Raw genomic sequence first — 22774 nt, 5'->3', positions numbered from 1 at the left:
CGCAGTGCTTTAAGCTTTATGGACGAAAAGCCATTAGCGTATTTCCGTTCTTTTTAAATCTCAACAGTCAACTTACACTCAGTCGTGTTGACAAATCTTTGAAAAGTAAACATTTCTGTTGAAAGGGTGTCCTATAGATAATTACGCAGAGCAAAGTTCTCAAATTAAAAAGTAATGATTTTATGAAAGTCGTCATTTCTTCTAGAAGTAGTCCAAAGTTCGAGGGGTGACTGCTCTGTTCAGACGAAGCGTGAAGTGTCGACTTCTGTATGCTGTTTCGTGTATCAGAGACTATTTTTGAGAAAGCATTTCCAACAAGATGATAGTTGACTTTTCCAACATTTTCCATATTTTCCTCAATTTTCCCAAAAAATATTTTTATTAAAAATTCAGGAAAATGTGGGAAAATGAAGGAAAATATGGGAAATGGTTTCTACATGAAAAGTCCATGGATAGTCTTTTCCACCATTTATTGCAATCATTTCTTCTGTATGGAAATGCATCAAAGTTAATCTCGATAATTTTACATGAGTTCTACGTTTGAAAATTTATAGCTTAAAAATTTCGTCAAACTTGTACCTAAAGTGCTTGCTGCGTTGCCTTGTTGAATTGTATGTGACCAAATCACAGCTGCGAGATTAGAACCCCGTTTCTCTCATTTATTTAATTCTTCTAAATACCACTAAGCACAGTACCCATTCTATACACGCATGATCTCAACAGTCTTATAAAGTCGGAAGTAGAATTCAATAAAAAAAATTTATTGAGTCAAGGTTGTTGGCTGCTCATTGAATATGTAGTCCAGATTTTCTTAAAGTTTAATTCATTCAATCAATTCGTCGACTCAAACAATATACATTTCAATAAATCATCAATTTTGTTATTCTCCGTTTCTCGTTTTCAACTAAGTTGAACACAGTGAACACTTTATCGAGCTTGTAGACTCACCGATTTATTTAAATAAATTTCTGAGATGCAACCGTTCGTAATTGTTCGCATTAAATTTACGATCATTGGATTCAAATCGTCATTCCTTTAGTTAGTACAGACTTGGTGGCAAGAGAGTTGACTGATACTTGCGTCGCAAAGTGCGTAGACCGTTTCGTGTAGCAGCCAGAGATAATCAGACAACCCGATGGACATTGTACTATTGTAAATGTGACTCGGAATGAAATTTTTCTAATGAAATCAAATCAAAACCAAATTTTAAAATTCCTCTAGAGACCACACTAACCGACTTCGTGATTATTCGCATTTTACGATCATCGAGTTAAAAAAAAACCGTCATACCTTCCACCTATATCTAATTTGAATTGAAATTTAACGAACGAGAATATCGTGGTTCATATCGAAAAATTAAATTTCTCGCTCCCAGCCAAATGGATTGCGATCACTTGAATCAGTCGTACAATATTCATTCATTGTGTCGGAGCCGAGATATATATACGCGATCACACTTACGCGTGAAGCAAACGCGGTGTTGTGTATACTGTGTGTAGTCAATATCTTTATTCAGATTCGTGAATAAAAAAACAACACACCTTCGTTGCTGCACACACAGCCAAGTAACGAAAATAATACTCATCATTTCGGTGTGTGCCTCTAAATTTAATTATTTTTTTTCCTACATTTTCGACTGTCGTTGCGCTGTATATTTCTCATCACAAACATTTTTCCGTGAAGATTACCTTCATATTTTTATAGTTTCTCAAAGACATTCACGCGTCACCTTTATTTTTCTATCTCATTCGAGTTGCAAAAAAAAAGAAATATTTTTTTAGAACTCCCATGCCTAGCATTTTGTCGAACAGTCCACGACAGTCATCATATAATACTTCAAAATGCTGTATGGTATTTATACGCTGAACCGAAAAGATCACAAATCTAATATGATCGAAAAATGAAGCAATGCGAAATGATGTTCTTCAGTTCATGATTTCTTTTTCGTTGTCGTCGTCGTCGTCGGTTTTTTTTGTTGTTGATATTTTTAAGCCATGACACACCGTAGCGTATTAGTTTGAAAAATCCATTTGGAACAAGATTTTTCTCGTTTTCCAATTTAGTGAACAACCCGCGGGTTAAATACACCGAAAATCGCACACTGGACTTTAATTTGTTAATTTTACTTCTTCTTTTTTTTTTCTTAATATCCGCAGCCAGCATGGAATAATAATCAAATAATAAAAATCATTTTTTGTGTGGAATTTTTTTTTTGTTTGGTGAATGTGTTTCGAAGAATTACATTTCGGTGTAATCTAAGTGTGGGTGGTTAAATTAGTAATTGTATTTAACCGATATTACAGTGTTGAATGCGTTTAAAAATAGACAACTTTTGAAGGATTAATTTTTTTTAACCTCCAAGTGACGCGAAAAAAAATAAAATAAATTCAACCGTAAAACAGAAATTCACTTTCGTCTGCGGTGTGTACAAAAAGTGGATTTACCCATACAAGGTAATTGTTAAAAATCACATAATTCTTGCATATGTTCATTCGCCTTCAACATTCTTGACCATATATACCTGATGTCTCTACATGCATACGAATATGTGTACAATCGTTTCACATGTTCACATGATTCGTGTCCATTTAATTGAGGAGAATGTTTTTCTTTTACTTTTTTTTTCTGCGCATAAATCACGATTTTTACCACTGAAGATGATCAGTTTTCTCTTCAAAATAACGACATTCAAAATTTTCACGTCGACTCGTACCTCCATGTGGGTCTCACATTTTTCACTTGTGAGATCTGGTCTCGAGAATCGGGAAAATCGATAGTTGTGATCAATTTTCAATAGCTGCAATTCCATAAGTTGATTCCTGTAAAGCTGTCATCCTTGACTCAAGAACCTTGCGAATCGGAACAGTCGATAGTTATACTTGCAGAGATTTGACACACTTCGTCGAGACGTTCCATTATTCAATGTGCATTCAAGCTTACTTCAGCATAATAAATATTGTACACCTGTCAGTTGTCATTATTTTCCATATTTGTGTTAATGAATGACTTATTTGCCTTATCATAGATGCAAACATATCACCAGTTTAATTGTCGACTCTATTACTTCATTTGATTGTGATATTTTCAATATATTCGTTCGAAATCTATTACTTCGTTAGTTTTAACATGTACTTGTTGTGGTAGTCACAGTCGACAACAGATGACTCGGATAGGTGAAGGGTCATTTCTCTTACAGAGGAAATAGAAAACATTAAAACATAATTATCGCACGGGCCTCTCCAACGACCACAAGACCAATTAACCTAAAAATATTCAGTTTTTCTTATAAAATAAAATGTAAAATAGCAAAGTCCGCCCACATTTCGAATGGTAATTTCGGGAATGGGAAATATATTTATAGCTTTTCTATTAAATGTTTGCGATGGAAAGTACTTTTTGTGAGAAAAAATAAGATTTTTTTTATTATTATTTTTGCACATTGATCGGCTTTTGAACGAGGACACGAGAATGTCGACTACAAGTGATGTAAAACGAGTCAATATCATTGTTAGAAAAGGCAAATTTAGATTGAAAAGTAGTTTAATAACCTCATCTTATTAAATTCGATGTAATTCAATTCTATATAAAACTCAATCTTGCGTAAATCCTGCTTATTTTATTCAATTTTCTATCTCTCAATTTGAATTGCATTGGAAAATATATAACTATCTGGAACAATGGACACAATATATTCATGCAGTTGTAGTCGTACATTGAAAGGGAATTGTGAATTATATTTCTATAGGATAGATAACGAAATGAAAATATATACGGGAGCAATATAAAGACATTTTTTGCATAGCAGAAAATAAATCCGAACAATTTAAGCATTTTTTCTGGAACATTTCACATGGCAACAAAAACATTTTACAAATTTTGCAAGCTCTTGCATTAAGATTTTCATGTTGTATTTTGTAAACAGTCCTTCAATCAGTGATTGCTATCTGTTATTGACTTTAGGAGTAAATGAAGCTCTGTCTTATATAGCAAAAACATGTTCAAAGAAATGAAGTTAAAGATTTGAAATCTCTCTCTTGGAAATACTTAGATCAAATGAAGTAATAGATCTGATAACATTTCACAGAATAACAATTCTATGCCTAATTATGGCTGGCTAGCTATAGTGTTCCCATTCATAATGATAAGAAGTGATATTAGTTATTGATTTCGTTGGAAATAACAGAAGTATCACGAATATGGCTAATTTCCCTAATAGAATTTCGACTCATATTAAATAGTTTAAATCGGCTTCGTATTGGTTGAGATTCACTGATTTTTAATCAGAAATTTGGCGGGAGGACCCAAACTATTGTATTTTTATCAGAAGAAGAAACTATTTCAGGGATCAATTTAGTTTCAAGTTGAAACTTTCAACTACTCTCATTGCATATGGAATATATCGATAAAGAAAGAACCGCATACAAGTTAATCAAGTAATAAGTTGGGTTTCCTATGTTCATAGAAACAAAGAAGAAAACTTGTTAACTAAGGATTTATTGAATTTGTATAACGCAGAACAGACTTTACGTTACGTGTATATATGAAGAAATAAACGATCTCTCCTTTTATTTTGTCTCTCATCGAATGAATACAAGATATAGTAAACACAGGCATAAGTGGCTCATTTTTCGACAGTCAAATCTGTTTAAATTAAAACTTTGTGCTTATCGATCTTACTAATGAAATAAATTGTAAATTGTAAATAAATTTGACTTCCGAAAATTTGAAAATTTCGTGAGCCTTTAGCATCTAAGTCTGGATACCAATTCTTGACAGATAATTTTTACCATTACACGAATTTAGGTGAGTAATTACTCGAATCGTTTAACAGGTAGTTTCAGTAGAAGTACTGTATATTTAACTATATGCAGTAGTCTAAGTAGTAGCCTAGGAATCAGGGAACCCTAACCAATGAATTGAATAATATCTGAGCCATTCCTTTTCTTCCGAGTGAGATTTTAATTATTTAAAACAAAGTATCTTTTAGCTGTCGATAATTGACGTTCACTTTTAAGGTGGGATGTAACACGTCTTGCGAAAAATATAGGGAAAATTATACCTTTATCACGACGTGTCCCTATTAAACGTCGCGACAAGAGACGATATAAAAATGTGGAAAAAATGTGGTGGCAAAATTAGCCAAAAATATTCAAAATTACCACTGTGTAAATTTTACTGGAGTGCAGAATTTGCAGCAGCCGATCATGCTATTGTTTATATTAGTAGTGTATTAGCAGGTGTATTCACTCCTCACACACACATCCAGACAGTGTAAGTGAGTAAACAGACAAACATTTATAAACATTAAACAATACCAGCAGCATCAACCGGTAAAAATCAAATCTGTTGCTAATTCTGCACTGCAGTGAAATTTACACAGTGTATTCAAATTATGCAAATTATTTCAACTTTTAATGCCTGAACTTTGTTGTACTTAATCACTGAATTCGTTCAAATTATCACTCGTCAAATTTGAGTAATTAATAAATTCAGTTTTGTTTAGTTGATGCAATAGTTTTATCCTTAGTCACTATAATAATATATTTTATGAATTAATGCTTCAATTTTAATTGGTCGTTATAGTGAATGGATAAAAGCACTAAAACCGTTATTCGTTATATTCATAAATTAAAATTTATTTAATGAAATATGCGTTGAATTTGTTTTCATTGAACAGACGGATTAAATTCGTAAATGGGCAATACCACTTTGCATCATCACATAAAACGAAGAGTTTTTTTTTCCTCTGAACCAATAAATCACACATGTTTACCATTTAACAATTATTTTATTATTCTGTCACTTCCTCTGGGATATAATGCTATCATGCAATGAATGGCGATCGAAGTATAGCTTAAATATCGAAATTCCAATAATTAATTGGACATGCAGTCCATTAAACGCCTGGACCTTCGCAGACAGCTAGCTATACTCTAGCTAGATTTTTTGTGAGAAAATTACATGCTTTTACTCTATCAAAATCTTGCATCACTAAGTTTTTTATGTGTTGTAGGCAGTACTGGCGAATTACAAGCTACGGCCATTGATCATAGCATTTTCAACAGATTGACCCAAAATCTTTTACTTCATTAATTTTAACTATTTTTTGCTATATAAGGCCATGAAATAGTTAGATTTGTTATCATTTGAGTGGCGTCGCTGTCCATAACAGATGTAACGACATACCCTGCATATTTTTTTTATCCTATATTGTTCAGTCTCATTTTCGCTTACAGGATAAAACAGCATATCTGCACGTACCGATTGTTTCTATTATGTGCAGATTATCCCATCCATACTATTAATACTTTAAGCTGATCCACGAGAAATCTCTAATGACTTTGATGCATTGACTATTATTAATAAAAAGTTCAACAAAAGTTCAACATGTTTTGTAGTTTTCTTTTATATAGAATCAGATATGCTTCGAGACGCCATAAGACACTAGATTACGTGTTTATCTAAAAATAGAAATTATTTATAAAAATTTCATTACAGAGATATATAGTGATAAATATACATCTACGTTTTCAATGGACTTTACATCTCTTAACATCTTGATACATTCATTAATTTCATATGTTTACTTATTTCATTATGCTTCTCTGAATATAATGTCGGTTTTCTTTTCTGTTATAATACACTTTTTCTGTTCGTTTCATTCAAGTGATGTTTTTATTTACATGTTCTTTTGCTAAAAATTTAAAGCAAAAAAAAGTTTCTTTCATCATATTCTATGCCATTAGAGAGGTTTTTTTATGACCACTTTTTTTTCGAATAAACGAGGTGTAGTACCGACGAGGGTAGTGTGTATTCATAAAATTTTTATAATCCGAATATTACGACCTAGCTAATTATATTAATTAATATTTATGTTTTGCTTCAATTATTATGGAAACAGAACGAGTCAATGAAATTGGTTCATTACAGTCAAAAATGGGTAACTAGCTACACATTTTTGTTTCGTCGCAATTTCATTTCCTTCACACAAAAATGCAATGATCATAATTGCCTATTCAATAAAATTCTGGCCCTCAAGGCGTGAAATGAGTTATATTGGGAAATCATGAAAAGCAGTGAAAGTAAAAGACATTTCATTTTCATTGCCCAGTCCGAAACACTGTCTTAACGAGACTTCAAACCAGGCCTCGAGCTTAAGTGCTTAATTGACATCTTGCCTAAATGTAGGCTAGACATTTGCAGACAAATTCACCGTATTTGGGCATAGGTCTGTTCCAAGGTTATTTAAGCTAAATCGTTATCCAAACCAAAAAATTATTGTTGACGAAATGTTTGCAAAAGCGTTGATATTATGGCCCTGAGGATGCTCTCGTTCGTCAGCTCGTCAAAAATGGTTTTTATAGTACAATGGAACAGACCTATAGAAGTCAGACATTTCGACCACTGTTTCGATCTGTGAGAAAATAATAGTATGTTACATACCAAGGATCAAAAAGGTGTGTTTTAGACCCAGGTGGTGAAAACGTCCAGGGATGGAGCGACGCGAAGCGGAGCGGAGACCAAGGACGTTTTCAACACCGTGGTCTAAAACACACCTTTTTGATCCGTGGTATGTATACTATTTTTCTTCCTGTAGTACCAAAGTCACATTCCGAACAAAACAACATACAAAAATTTTATGTCGTTGTTTACATTTGTTGACCGTACAGCATTATTCGTTCAGCGCGTAGCAATATCAATTAATGCATACGCGCGTAGCATTATCATTTAATGCATTCTTTATAACAAAAAAATCATATTTAATACGCTTCGAAATTCGAAATGTAGTGAAGCAACGCTCAATATTAATACAGAATGAATATTGAACATAAAATTCGTGCATGTTATTGCAGTTCACACAATAAATTGCTGGATTTGAGTTTAAATTGACTTCATTATATCACATGACACATCTGGGAAAGAATAAAGATAGGATCGAAAATGACATAAGCGGGAATGAAAATTGAGAGAAAAAGGTAGGGGAGAATGTTGCTCTTTCGATACTAAATTTGGTGAGTGAATGTGACGGTTTTGGTACTACAGGAAGAAAAATATGTTTTTCGACGCTTTGCATTAATATGCAGTTCAAAAATATCATTTCTCATCAGGCCATGGCGACAGTGGTACTCGATGCAGTGTAATATCGAACACTATACCGATTTACACACGAATATATCTAGCGATTCATAATTGAAATAAAATTTCAATTCGCTCCTAAACTCAACCACTCGCGGCCAGTGCGTGTGGAGCTGGACATACTAAGTGTCGTAATATACACGTGCTAAAATTTATGAAAGTTTTTCCAAAACTTCATAAGTCGCGCGTATAACATGTAACGTGGGTGATTCTTTTACAGATACAAGGTGCAATGTATCTATATTACTGAATTCGTACATGGTTGCAGTCACAAAACACACTGCAACTACCCAAGGCTTCAGTTAGCGTTAGAACGTTACCAAAGCGATATAATATTCTTTTAGATTGAAGTAGTAAGACTGTTGTACGAATTAATTTTCCAAGGCACTTTTCAATTTAATTTACATGCTAATGCGTCGAGAACCGTACTTTTCATTTTTCAAGCTCTACTTTCGACTTGCGTAACTCGGGATAAAAATGAGAAGTCGGCTACGCCTCGGATCAACAAAATTCACACGAAAACTCTACTTTTCATCTTTTCCTCCTCAGTCATGTAGTGGTATATTAGATCCTTGCTTGTAAGTTTGTTGTTTTGAGCTCACACATGTCACAAACAGTGACGTAAAGCGCACTTTATTGTGCATAAACAAACATGTAGAAAACCTAGTTTTCGAGTGCGAGTCCACTTGACTTTTTAACTTTTCATCCCTTGTTGTGTCAATGGCTGTTGGGTGATAAGGTGTTAAAACTATTTTACTCACTGCACCCCAGGAAATTCAAGTCAATGACATCAGCATTAAAATGATTTTACGTGGGCTTTGGGCAGGGGAAGCAACGCTCACATATTAGCAGTCCCAAGTACATACTCCACTGCTATTTGTCCAATCAGATGAAAAATAATCAGATCAAATCATGTAAAAAATTCAACGACAATTTTCATGATATGCTTATCCTCTCTGTATTTGAAGAATTTAAATTACCTGATCTATGAAAAAAATGGAAATTTTCAAACAATTTAACGAGGGAATACTTTAAATCAGAATGAAGTAATAGGTGGGTATTGTAGAGATAAAATATTACCTTTATGACAATGTGTCGAACGTGTAAAATGTACACCAGATTTTTCAGTTTCATCACAAAGAAAAGTAGGAAAAATTGCACGATCATGATACGCTTGGTTACAAATTGAAACAACGATTCTGCAATAAATTTTATCAAGAAAATTTATTTTTCATTCATTTTCACCTACAATTTTCGGCAATTTGGCACGACGTCAATCAACTTGAACCATTTTTTCTTTTGTCTGTGTACATACAATAAACGATGTTAGGTATATATCTCATCTAAACAAAACAGAAAGAGCCAACAATCGCACCACTTTAAAATTAACGAATGATGACCTATGACTACATAAACGTTATTATTTATTGTGACATGAAACGACAAAACAGTATCTTGTTTGGATAAAAATTTTATTTTATATTAACGAAGACCTTCCATTAAACAATGTCTCTCTTTCCCGTTTATTTACTTAGCGTTGACCCACATCAAAAATGTTGTTTTCGTATTAAATATAATTTTCTGAAATGTAATGTGCTTTGACGTGGAATGTACAAAGATGTACAATAGGGTGACTGGAATTTTGAGATATTTGAGAATTTTGCGAAATATGAAATGATTGTTTAACTAAACAAGTCAGACAAGCCAATGGAGTAGACATTAGTAGAATCAGACGATAACTTCGAAATGGATGAAAAACTGCAGGGACTGTATATCAGCAACTGAAACCCCTGACGGCCCCAAAAGTTTCTTTTCCAGGTTATTACTTAAATGACACATAGTTATGTTCAGATGTTCTCATAATGACCCGAAGAAGTGTGTACTATCATTTCAGTGCAAAAATGCATTTCAGAAATATTTTTGTAGAATATGTGAAAATAATGGTCACCCTAGTTGCACGAACGAGTGAATCGACAAGTGCTTTTAATATTATTTATCGTTAATTCAAGACTCAAGAGTCTTTATGCTGTGTTAAAATAGTGTGCGATATTTTTGGTCAATAATCATTCTATTCTTGGAGTAAATGTAACCTTGACCGTCTATTTTTATCAAAACTCGATTTATGTACACCATCACACACAAGAGAAAAGAGACTCTTGTTCTTCACATAACTTTCATTGAAGAGTCGTGTGAATTCTTTTTTTTTATTTTAAATTAATTTATTTGTTTTTTTCACACATATTTTCAGCTGATTCATCAAAATGGGTAAAGACTACTATCGGGTATTAGGCATTACAAAGGGAGCTACCGATGAGGAAATAAAAAAAGCTTACCGGAAATTAGCGTTACGCTACCATCCAGACAAAAATAAGGCTGCCGGCGCTGAGGATAAATTCAAAGAAATCGCTGAAGCGTATGAGGTTCTGTCGGATAAAAAGAAACGGGACATTTACGATAAATATGGCGAAGATGGTCTTAAAGGAAATAGAGGTGAAAATTCTTTTTCTATTTTGACTTTTCGTGAACATTTCGAATCGGTTTGTTTTCCCATTCCAGGCACAACAAATGGGCACAGCAATAATACAAGTAATTTCTCATATCAATTCCACGGCGATCCTCGTGCCACATTTGCTCAATTCTTCGGTTCCAGTAATCCATTTGCGTCTTTCTTTGATATGTCGGACAATTTGTTTGAGAAAAATGTATTCGACAGTCTCGACACAGACACAGACTTCTTTTCACCGTTTGGTGGATTGGGTCAACGGCATGGATTAGGTGGTGCATTTAGGTAAATTTTTGTTAACGGAAAATCAATTACCCTTTGCTGTCCGACTTATAAATTTAAATTTAACAATCAATCGAATCTGCATCTAAGAAAGGTGTTCTTCCACCCTGTAAATGTTCCTTCTAAGAAATTTCCCACCTAATCGCATCTCTTTCCACTCTCCAATCAGATCACATTCGTTTAACGTTCATACGCCGTTAAAAAAAGAAAAAACTCAGGATCCACCCATCGAACATGACCTTTACGCGACTCTCGAAGAAATCAACAAAGGCTGTGTGAAAAAAATGAAAATTTCAAGACGAATCATCCAGTCAGATGGAACACCAAAGAAAGAAGACAAATACGTTAGCATAGCAATAAAGCCCGGATGGAAATCCGGCACAAAGGTCACCTTCCAAAAAGAGGGCGATCAATCTAGAGGCAAAATACCATCGGACATAGTGTTCATTATCAGGGATAAACCGCATTCGCTGTTCAAACGAGAAGGAAGCGATTTAAGATACACAGCAAGATTAACACTGAAACAGGTAAATGGTTTTTTTTTACTTTTAATTTTTACCTTAAAGCATTGATTGATGGAGTGATAAAAAAACCAGTTGGAATAGCCTGAGAGAGAATGTGTGCAAAATCTGACCGTATAACATTTAAATAATTGCTCAATTATCAGTCTCAATGTTTTCAATGTCTCCGCCGATAAATGGTCCTAGCTACGATCAACTATTACATTTTCGTATCGTTACTAATAATTGAAATAAATGGATGACGGTTTTGGCATCATGATTGAAAACACGACCTCACCAAATATGGATGACGTCTTAGGTCATCAAACAAGTTTTTTTTTTCGTTGTTGTTGTTGAAGCCAAAAAATCTTTTTGAGCTTGTTGTTCGTGTGGTACACTCTCTGTGTGAACACCTTATTTAAATCGAATACATTCGTTTACCTACACTTGAAACTCTTAAGGTACACGCAATTTATAAAAATGGAGCTCCATCTCAGCGTACCTGCCATACGGTTCGGCAAAAAGAGTTGAATTGAAATTCTGTCGTAAATTTATTGTTAATTTTTTTTTTATTTTAATTTGGTCACTTTGAATGGTAATGATTTGTTCGGCTGAAAAGCGGAATTCACTTCGGATTTGTTTATTTAATAAAAAAAACGTTTGAATAGCGACGTTTATGGTTTGTTTTGCTTCACAAAATTTAACAGAATGAAAACGAAATATTTTTTGAAAAGAATGACGAATTCAAATGCCGTCGTTATGACTGCCTTTGCGATTTCATTTAGAATAATCAAATCGAACGCGGTTGTTGTGAACAGTCCCAGTATATATTTCCACTCAAATGACTCAGACTCAGTATAATATTTCCTCTTCCACGCAAATAATATAAAACTTAAAAGCTAACGCGACTCATAAAAAATGTACATGCTTCCTATTGATGATCGGGTTGTACAATGCTACTGCGAGAGAGTAATGGGGGTTAAGCTCTCGCATGAGAGTATTGGGGTTAATGCTCTCGCGAGAGAGTATTAGGGTTAATGCTCTCGCGAGAGAGTTCAGTCTAAAGGTCAGGTCAGCTTCACATACACATGTTTCGAGTCTTAATTGTCTAAAAGTGTTATAAACGGACCACCTTAGGAATTGGGCTAGCATCAGGTCAATTTTCTGGTCTTTGGAGATAAATTAAATCGGCTTGTGCTTTTTACAGTAGCAGAGACGTACGCAACGCAAAAGCTCTGACACAGACTAAAATCCACTATAGCGTCGGTAAAGGCCAGATTAAGGCGCTTTAGATTGCAATGTGAACATTTTGCTATAGTACCCGCCTCAACCTTAACAAAAGCCGAACCTTGCTGAAAACAACAGTTGCAGACGATGCACATAACACTTTTCTCGAAATTGCATTCGTATTGGAAATATAATAAAGTTTACTATCGAATTTCGATAAACTCTTGGATTTATGTAGAAAGAAGCGTCGTAAATTTCAAATTTTCCATTTTATGCGATCAATTCCTCGAAAGTGATCTATTCTCTTCCGCTATGTAATTTCAGAAAGGTGTAAGATTGCTGCATCACCTCTTCTTAGATTTATTGATAATTACAGCTCATCGCACTTCCGAATCAAAACTGAAATTGAAAATTTACTATTCTTGTGAGTTCAAACGATGATATTGCTATCTCAGCAACGATAAACTTATACTTCCAATTTCCTTCTAAATATTTACAGACGGTATACATGGCACACCGTATAGTCACTTTCATTTGAAATAGCAAAAAAAAGAAGAAAACTTTTCGATAATTTAACATACAGAGTAAATATGGAGCGAGGGAAAACGGAATGTAACTTAGGAATAATTTTAATTAATTTTAAACTTCTTGTATTTATCTAAATGAAAGGCAAATTAGGAATGGTGTATTTTGCAGCAGGAACTGTTAGAACTGTTTAATGTATCTTTCCGTTAATTAGAAATTATTATTTTTACTAATGAAAATACATCGAATAATAATGTCATATTGGTAACAAGGTATGGTGGTGTTCGTGTTAGGCAATGTCTATGAAAATTGGTTGCTATTGACAATTCCAGTACAAAATATGGAAAAAGTGTTCATCCTTAGAACAGGACCTATTTTTAGCAATTTAATTCCATAAAACTCTTAAAATTTCTTAATCCATAATCCTTGAACAGAAACCAGCGAGATGGAAGGCAGTGTCTGTGCAAGAAACACTAGAAAGTATTACAAAATAAAGTTTGGACTTTTGTGTCTCATACGATGTGAACTTAAGAAAGTTTTTTTAAATCTTCATAAGCCGTACCACATGTATGTGACGACGGTGTTTTGATTATTCTATAGATACGAAGTGCAATGTATCTGTACTATAACTGTTGAAGAAACCAAAAGATGAACCGATTATCATTAAATTGGCTAACATCGAATGCTTAATGCATTCATCACATCAACAAAACGAACCCATGCCATTAGACAGGCAAGAATGTCGTAGGAAATTAAGGTACGTTTGACCACTGTTTCGATTTGTGAGAAAATTAAATACGTCTTTCGACATGTTGCATTAATATGCAGTTCAAAAATACCATTTCTCATCAGGCCATGGCGATAGTGGTACTCTAGAAAAACTATATCAATTTTCACACGAACAAGTATAGCGAATCATAATCGAAATGAAATTCCAGTTCATCACTATCCTTGCAGACTAGTGGCGATCTGTGGCTAAGCCACCACAAAAGCTAAACAAAGTTTAGACTTTTCTGTCTCATACGACGTGAACTTAGTAAAGTTTTTTCAAACCTTCATAAGCTGTATGTGAAAATAAAGCTTTGCCTTAAAAGGTTTTCGTATAAAATGGCTTTTAAAGGAATTTTCCATTTTCCTGAATTTGTTTTGTTTTAGAACTTTTCTTGGCAAACAATATAGAACACTGTAAATTGAATCATTCGAAAATTTAAGAATCTTAAAAATAGGCACTGCTTCAGAACATCAATTTCTTAAAAAAATAATAACCGAAAACAGCAGTGCCGTTCCGCAAAATATTTTTTTATTTTTTTGAGCAACGTAGCTTAGTAGAGCTTTATCTATGTTGTAGGATGAGTTTACATTAGCTTAAAAAAACAAGTTGTTTTTCATAAAAGGGTGTTTCAGGTCAAGGGTTTAAGGTGTGGTGTAGTTCCTCCCTATCTCTAATCTGGTTATGGTCATCTCTAAAGTCGACAACGACAACCATTAATTTCAGCGATGCAACATTCGGCACCCTGAGCATGTATTAAACTTCACGGGAAAGCTCGACTTTTCAATTTTTCCATCCTTGTGGCTTAAATTTCAATTGTCATTATCGGTCCTCTCTTGACTTTGAAACATCTGAAATGGGCTAAAATGGTACTTTCAGAACTACTCGCTAGTCGCTACTCCCTTAACGATTTTTGACTTTATTTTCCTTGGTTTTGGAGAGGTTGTGGTCATTATGTTTGATATTGATCTAAATATAAAGAAACAGAAAGGGAAACTTCGGAAAAAAATTAAATTTAAAATAATAATATTAAGCATAAGCACTGATGAAAAATCACATATAATCTTCGCACACAAAATCTCTTGTCATCACGGTCATGGACGATCAAAACCAAATTATTCTTTACTTGAAAAATGCGGTGATGTTTTCGGAACAACTGCGATTTAACTAGAATTAAAGGCGTATTTATCATCGTAAAATTTCTTCTTCTTTTTTGTGTGAATTGTATTCGTATGACGAATAATCCTTAAATTAAAAAAAATTAAAATGTGTAGCGATATTTGTATTTATTTATACAGAGGAAGGTGTCAGCGGTGTCAGCTGGTTACAATTCATTAAAGTCCAAACCGATTCTTTCATTTCAAACAAAAATACATTCCTACATGAATTGCCCATCGTCGCCGTAATAAGATTTAAATGAAGAAGAAAAACTTCTCATTTATTCAGAGCATTAATTTTGTCTCATTATTCATCTAATAAACGTACGTATACTTACCTCAAACAGCTTATACTACACTATATAGACACATAAGCACATAGACGAAAAATGTTTCGTGGTACACACAAGCATAAACAACATTTTGAATCATTACAACCCACAACATTTTGGCCATGTATGCATATATAGTAATGTCGAATCTATATTCGCATGGTACATAATGTTTTTATGTCGAACATGTGTTGCCAGAAAATGTTTGGAATTTTACCCATTCGGTCGGTCGGATGTATAGAATACAAATTATTTAATAGAAAACAAATAAATTATGATACGGACAACCATTTCCATTAAAACAATTCCAGAAATGTTTATGTATGTCGACTCTGTGGTATGGGCGATGGTTAACTGGAGAAGAGGGCCATTGAATTTAATACGGGAAGAATCATTTTTGGTGGTGTAAATGTGTATAGCCTTGAAGAAGATACCCGAATGGATAGTCGAATGTAGAGAGAGATATATATATATTCAATGCTGGTATGTACCATACCACGTACCTATATATCCTGTAATGTACGTGAATATTTTGGATAGTGTGTGTTATAAACTGTAATAGAAAATGTCTGCAAATGAGATAATTTATTCAACTTCTAATTTTAATATAGTTTCGGGATGAAAAGTTTTAATATGTTTATGTGGTGTAGATGGGAAACTATTTTCCTCATATATTTATTATGGCTGAAATGTTTCTGTAAGGTAAATTTATGCAAAAACCTTGACAACTTTATTTATCAACCATTAGATCCATTAGATCGGATTATTGTTTTGTGTTACAGGTTTTAAATGTGGAGCGTAAAAAAGCTGTTAAAAACAAAACCTTTTGAATCCATTAATAACATTCTGCATATCTCATGGAGATATGCGTTCATAAAATGTTGGGTTTTATCACATCGAGCAATGTGCTTATTACACATCATCTATGTAAAGAGAACTCGTCAAATAAAATCTTTTTAGGATTAAAAATGAGGTTAAATATAGTTGCCTGACATACTGAAAGTCTTGAGAAAGTTTACCGATGTTTGAGTTTCCTTAAATTACTTTGGGAAGATTTTACTTGTAATATCTTTGTCGAACTTTTGTTTCCTAAACTTCTCTCCCTTTTCACCCAAAATTATTATTTTCAAAGTTTTCATAACTTCAACCTTCAACCACATTAACATTGTTTTGAAAGGAACCATAAAATCTCGAAGAATCACTTTCAATTCTTTTCTTTTTGATCGACTCATTAGTGCTGCAGAAAAGTCTTTTGAAAATCTGAACCGTAGCGTTCCTAAAAAATTCTGTAAACATTTTCATAATGTACGGTCCTGTCAAAATATCCGGGGGAAGAAAATAGGGAATGTCTGAATTTCCATTGAACACAGCGTTTTTTATAAGTGTGCAAACGTTTTTCTCCACGAAGCAAAAACATCAATTTGTTGTACAATTTTCTATGAAGAAACCAATGGTCACAGTTCCGAGTATAAAATTGGTGTTAAGTACCATGTCAAAACAAAAGGGTAAAAATAGACATCTTTACAACGCAGGTCGAAAAATAATAATTTTAACGACTCCACTGAAACTTTGGGAGCCCTTTTGTGAAAAACATTATGTTGACCTCGAGAAAAGGTTGCAATTTTCACAATAAAGCCCTCGTAATGAATTTTCCAACTTTTTTCCTCCTTTGCGAACAAATAACTATTTCTATACCGAACTGTCATAAGATCAGACAAACTGTCTGTTTTCAAGGCAGCTACCGTGCTGTTTTTCATGGTTACACCGTATATATGAAAAAGATTACTGAGAAGTTTTAGCCAAAAACAAAACGACCAAAAATATTTTTCTTGTACAAAAGTGGATTTACGTTATACAAAATGCAGCGGAAAGTTCTAGGATCGTTTTGTTTTTGGTTCTGCATACCAACTTTGCTTTAACCTGAGACGAAAAGCTCGGGGGCGCAGATTGCAAGAACCGAATTCCTTTCACATTCTACGACTTTGAAAGAAAAACTCTTCGTAACGACAAACAGAGCAATAGCCCATCCCTTGCCCATCACTTAAAGTGACAAAAATTAAGAAAGAAAAGCTGTTTCGACCTCGAGAACTAGCGGCGGTCATAGATCAGAGTGGACTGACCATCTTCAGTTGCTTCCGCTAGCCTCTTACACAAGACAGCAGCAAAGCTTTCCATGAACAAGTGTACTGCTAATTTTAAGAGCAGGAGATCGCCGTAGAATATGGGTTTGAAAATGCAGACCTCCGCCAATTGCAATAGTTTTGTATGACCAGTTACCTCAGATCAAATTTTTAACACTTTGAGGCAATAGAGAAATGCCTGAAACTACGATTTTTTCTTGAAACTAGAGTTTTCAGTCTTAAAAATTGTAACGCAACAGACCGTTATTGGCAGAATGTACCCTGCGATTTTTTTTATTACAAAAAAATTGAAAATAGGCTAAGAAGTTTTTCTTGCAAAGTAGGATAGTTTGCATTGAGACATTGCCATCTACTGATGGAAACTTGGGAAATTGTGGAAAGCTGCTAAGAAATCACCCAAAAAATGCAGCAAAGAAAAGAATTGAGCCTGAGCTCCAAAAAGTGAAGATTGTCCACGCACCGTACTTACGATTCTCACGCAACTCAGCCAGTCACCAATTCACTACTCGACACCCCGTACGTTGCAGTTACGAGTTCGAAAACCTATGGGTATTTTTCCCTCCTGATTATAAATCTTAAAAAAAATTTATTGACTACCCTGTATTTTCTACAGGGTGACTTTTGATGGAACTTCTGTCGGAAATTTAATTATCTAACGAACAGTCGAAGAAACAATATTTTTTCAATGATATCTGTGGCATAAATGCTAAAATCTGCGGAAAAATGAGAAAAAATCGATTTTTTACAATTTCGGGGCATCGTACTGACCACCTTGTGTTTTCTGCGAATTAACTTGTATGGAGACTTTTGTGCAGAATTCAATACTCTGACGAATTGCCGAAAAAACTTTTATTTAATTTTTAGTACTTTCCGCTCTGTGATGTCAAGTATGTGAAAAACCACAATTTTTGAGGTTAGGATGCCCATAACCCGAGAATGACCAAAAATCAAGCCTATCATCCAAACTATTTTTCATCAGTGACCCATTTACCATCGATTCCAGCAATAACATGCTGTCGACCTACTCGTTCCCGCACCTAGTTCCATAGCGCCTGTATTAGCAGGGTCGTAGATCAAAACAGTTCATCTGTTATCGACAATGGAGTTAAACATAAGTGATGTGACGTTGCTAGTGCTTTACTTATATATGGAACACGTGTGACAGAAACAATGAAGGTAAAGATTTGCTATCAAACACAAGTTGATAAGCTTAACAAAACAAGTACCAGATTTGAAGAGGCATTTTAACCAATATGCCCAATACATGAATTGTTCAGTGTTCCATTGTTATAATTTTTGTCTACCAACTACTACTACTGCTACTACCCATACTAATTTCCAGTCGAAAAATAAAACGGTTTTTCACATATCAATTTGGACACAAAAAAACGTTACCACAATCCACTACCATAAATAGTTTCAAATTAAATAAAATCCACTTACAGCTCTGCAAACAAAAAATCTGTGCAATTTTCAATAAATCAATCAGTTTTAAAATTTAATTAAATAAAAATCCACAAGTTTTACTATGCGAAACCATTAATTCACATTCATCCGTACCATATTCGGATGGAACATACTTGTCGATCGAACATTATTACATACGGTAGAGCTGAGAGTTGATATTGAGGATTTTTTTTTTTTTGGTTCGTTGTTGTTGCTGGAAAAATTGCTGAGTGTATAAAACGAGGAATTGAAATTGATTAAGAACATCGACTGGTATTTTCATTTCTCAATTAAAATTTATAGACCTCAGCTCATTAGCACTTTTAAAACATAGATTTTGCTTGGTGTGTTATTAAATCAAATATTGGAAAATTATTTAAACTCTCCTTTTTTTTTATTCTCGTTGTTCGGAAAATATAACATGATGTTAACTTTATGTAATGCAACTTTGAACATAAATTTTTATTTATCGTAAAAATATTTTCCATTGCACCGAACATGGATTGGCGAGGACGTAAATGGGCATAGATTATAATAAATGAACAAAAAAAAAATTTGTAAATAATTTTTTTGCCATCAATATATTTAGCCAAATAGTTTGAAAAATGTGCAATTCAATGTTTTGAGAGCGATTTTGTTTTTCTCGTGTGTGAAAATAAATTATTATTTTTTGTTGTTGTCGTTTTTATCTAAAGGAAATAATGGTAAGGTTCATCGTATAAAAATATAGTTATGGGCTAAATCAACATGAATGGATCTATAAATATTTATGGACAGTTATTGGATTTTTGTCGTTGTCGTTGTCTGTTTGTGTGTTAAACTGAAATTGACTATAAATTTATGGAAAAATGAAAATGATTTTTTTTTAAACCAACCAATGTTGTGTCAATGTCTCGCTTTTATGGTGCAAAAAATATTCATGGCTCCGTATTCCTTACTTGTAAAATATTTCAATTATTTTATGAGAAATGAATGGAAATTTAATGCATGCAAAGTAAGGCATAGGTTGTTGTTCAGGTTTTTTTTACATGTAGCAAAAGATTTTGTTTTTTTTTTAGCAGAGTCGCATTTTTCTATGCTCGGTGAGCCACATTCATGCATATTAGCAGTATAAACTGATGAAAGCGTTGTGATTCGCTTAAAATTACAGCTTCATTAAAAGTAGTACTTTAATGCATGATGGATGATGGATGTCAGAGACGTACCGTTAACTTCATTTAGAAGGAAATTTGGTCGGTAATAAGATATTTTATCTCAAATTCAGATCGATGAATCAGTAAACTTCAACAAGCTTTCGTCTCTAAATTCATTTTTTAACCATGTCTCCAAATAAGATCGCAGGTCGTGTGCCTAATAAAGCACTTTACACCAAGATTCACACAACGTTTTATGCAAAACAGACGCATCTAAAGCTCACATTTTTCGAAAATTATGGTGCTGAGTTGCATAAATAAATAGTTTAACGCCCTCACTTGGAAGGGTTTAGGGTTTAGCAAAATGTCAGGATTCGGCACATTTCAAGTGAATGCGTTAACTCAGTGGCATAAAAACACAGCCGAATATAGTTTAGAACCTGTTACGGCCTGTTACTTACGGGTGGTTTTCATCTGTTATTTCAAGCGGTCGTGTTAGTATACACGTTCACACAAGTGAAGAAAAAGACTCGAAATCAATCTCTTGAAAATACTTAGATGAAGAATGCAGTAGTAAATTCGACATTAAAACTGTTGATACACTACTTGCTGACTGTGTCAACATCTTACACATAATGATTTGTTGGTTTTAAGGACAAACATACGACAAGCATATGACCAGTATTATTATCGGGTCTATTACTTCCATCGATCAAAGTATTTTGAATCAGTTGATTTCAAATCTTGTACTTCAATTTCGTTAACATGCATTTTACTATTATAAAGGACCATATTACCCAGAGCTTAATGACAATTTTTATCGTCGTTATCGATAACAGATGAACTGAAAAATCTAATTTTACAGCTCTTTGGTCCCGCTTGTCTTTCGGGCGATTAATAAAGATTTAAATTTTTTTTTTCTTCCTTTCAGGCTCTATGCGGCGTTGTTTTCGAAGTGCCAACATTGAGCGGTGAAAAGCTGAGAATTAGCACAATGCAAGAAGTTATCAAACCGAATACGGTAAAACGGATCGCCGGCTACGGGTTACCATTTCCGAAAGATCCGTCGAGAAAAGGCGATATGCTGGTAGCTTTCGATATTAAATTTCCTGAAAGACTTAGCACATCGGAAAAGGAGTTATTAATTGACATTTTGCCAGCTTAAAGGACGTACAATTACAGTATCCGTTTGGAAATTTTGAGAATTTATAAGAATTGTAAAAACAGAAAACAAAGTCCACAATACAAACGCTGTTGCGTGCTGGATGCGATCATTATCATTATTTTTATTTAAATAATTTTAATTTTAATTAACTCTAATTAATAAAAACAAAATGTTTCCTATGGTGCAAACATATGCTTTTCGTGATCAAATATGTGCCTTACTTACATTATAGTTCGGATTTTTTTTATTTCGTTTTAATTAAGTTTCGCTCTTTTTTCTATCTCTATTTCTCTTCTTTTCAAATTTTTTAATTTCTGTTTTCATCCTTTTTGTTTTTTATTTGGAGCACTTTAACTTTTGAACTAACATCAACCGATAATTATTTTTTACGACTTGTATTGGCTCTACAACAAAAAAAAATGTGTCTTGAATCACTGTACTTATTTATATAGAATTTTAATAAAGAAAAAAAAATAGTGACGAATGTATCTGTCGATACATTCACAAAGTAATTTATTGATTGCGTCGATTTAATTTCCACTAATTTATTCAAAAATCTAAATTGTACGAAATCCTGAAAACTAAACCTGTTTTAAAACTATAAAAAATCAAAATTATACCAGAGCCAGAGGTGAAAACAACTAGGGAATTGGGTAAATTGGGTAAGCACCAGACTACCGTAATTTCCGTAAAGTTACGAGTGCCAATGTAATGATTTGTATATCTGGGTAAATACACAAAGCAATCGTTGTTTGCGTGTCTGTTTTGGACGATTGCGCTCCCTTCGTTCGGGCGTCCACGAAATTGCCAAAAATAAATCGTCCCAACGTTCACAACTTTTCATCTAGATGCGATAGTTACGAAATCCAAAAATCCCTAACTTTCGTCCTCTAAGAATGTAAATGCTATTGCTGATGCTGATACTATGAGAAAATTGCGTTTTCTTGACAACTTGTCTAATGACAAGTGAGAAAAGTGCAGCACTTTGTCTCCCGTGGGGAGAAAATAGTACTTTTTTCATCGGAACTGTCACTTTGTTTAGGTTTTCGAAAATGGTATGGCGAATCGTTGTTTTTCGTTTCGCGAAGAAAAATGACAAAACGCAACATGAAAAACGTTTTGTTTACTTCTGGTAGAAATACGAGATTTCAACAAGAGTGATGTTTGCGGCCAGAGCGAAGCGACTATTTGTCAGCGATTAAGTACAACAAATACCAGTGTAAATTGATGGATGAATGATTTTTCTAACTGCCCCATGCGAAAGTTGACCATTACATAGCAATTCGCCCCTACGAAAATGATTCATTACATGTGGACTATTTTCGGTTCATTTTTTTCATTTTCCTATGTGAAAATCAGCTTCCGCATGGGGCAGGTATTAGAATGCATTGCAACCAGAAACAACTTTGTTTGTATAGTGTTAAAATATCGCGACTTCGTCGCTCATTTCCAGCCCAC

The 22774-nt window shown here is 33.8% G+C and overlaps 2 protein-coding genes and 1 long non-coding RNA gene across 4 annotated transcripts in view; 2 read left to right on the top strand and 1 right to left on the bottom strand.

Moving 5' to 3' along the window:
* The window catches only part of LOC119083231 (zinc finger protein 271-like), a 700255-nt gene that overhangs the window by 150765 nt on the left and 526716 nt on the right, over positions 1 to 22774 (top strand). The window lies entirely within an intron of this gene.
* On the top strand, positions 1407 to 21828 carry LOC119083271 (dnaJ protein homolog 1). Of its 2 annotated transcripts, XM_037192958.1 has the most exons (6): positions 1407 to 1592; positions 2157 to 2453; positions 10385 to 10626; positions 10693 to 10924; positions 11091 to 11448; positions 21083 to 21828. In XM_037192958.1, the coding sequence occupies exons 3-6, from the start codon at positions 10398 to 10400 to the stop codon at positions 21314 to 21316; spliced, it is 1053 nt and encodes a 350-aa protein (XP_037048853.1). In that variant the 5' UTR covers positions 1407 to 1592; positions 2157 to 2453; positions 10385 to 10397; the 3' UTR covers positions 21317 to 21828. The 2 variants fall into 2 exon arrangements, with proteins under 2 accessions (XP_037048853.1, XP_037048852.1); XM_037192957.1 differs by lacking the exon at positions 1407 to 1592 and having other exon boundaries at positions 2180 to 2453; positions 10385 to 10924.
* The window catches only part of LOC119083306, a 17314-nt gene continuing 16194 nt past the window's right edge, over positions 21655 to 22774 (bottom strand). Inside the window, exon 3 of the long non-coding RNA XR_005088836.1 lies at positions 21655 to 21873. This is a non-coding gene — a long non-coding RNA (uncharacterized LOC119083306). The remainder of the gene's footprint in view (positions 21874 to 22774) is intronic.

Source organism: Bradysia coprophila, unplaced genomic scaffold, assembly GCF_014529535.1.
Source record: "Bradysia coprophila strain Holo2 unplaced genomic scaffold, BU_Bcop_v1 contig_583, whole genome shotgun sequence".
NCBI classification, from domain to species: Eukaryota; Metazoa; Arthropoda; class Insecta; order Diptera; family Sciaridae; genus Bradysia; species Bradysia coprophila.
Note: the sequence above shows the minus strand (reverse complement) of the source record. Positions and strands in the feature narration are given on the sequence as shown.

Bases quoted from the DNA above. Each gene is read 5' to 3' on its own strand.
- LOC119083271 (XM_037192957.1), top strand. From the start codon at position 10,398: ATGGGTAAAGACTACTATCGGGTATTAGGCATTACAAAGGGAGCTACC. The intron at 10,925-11,090 runs GTAAATTTTTGT...CTCTCCAATCAG, and splicing joins GGATTAGGTGGTGCATTTAG to ATCACATTCGTTTAACGTTC. The intron at 11,449-21,082 runs GTAAATGGTTTT...TCTTCCTTTCAG, and splicing joins CAAGATTAACACTGAAACAG to GCTCTATGCGGCGTTGTTTT.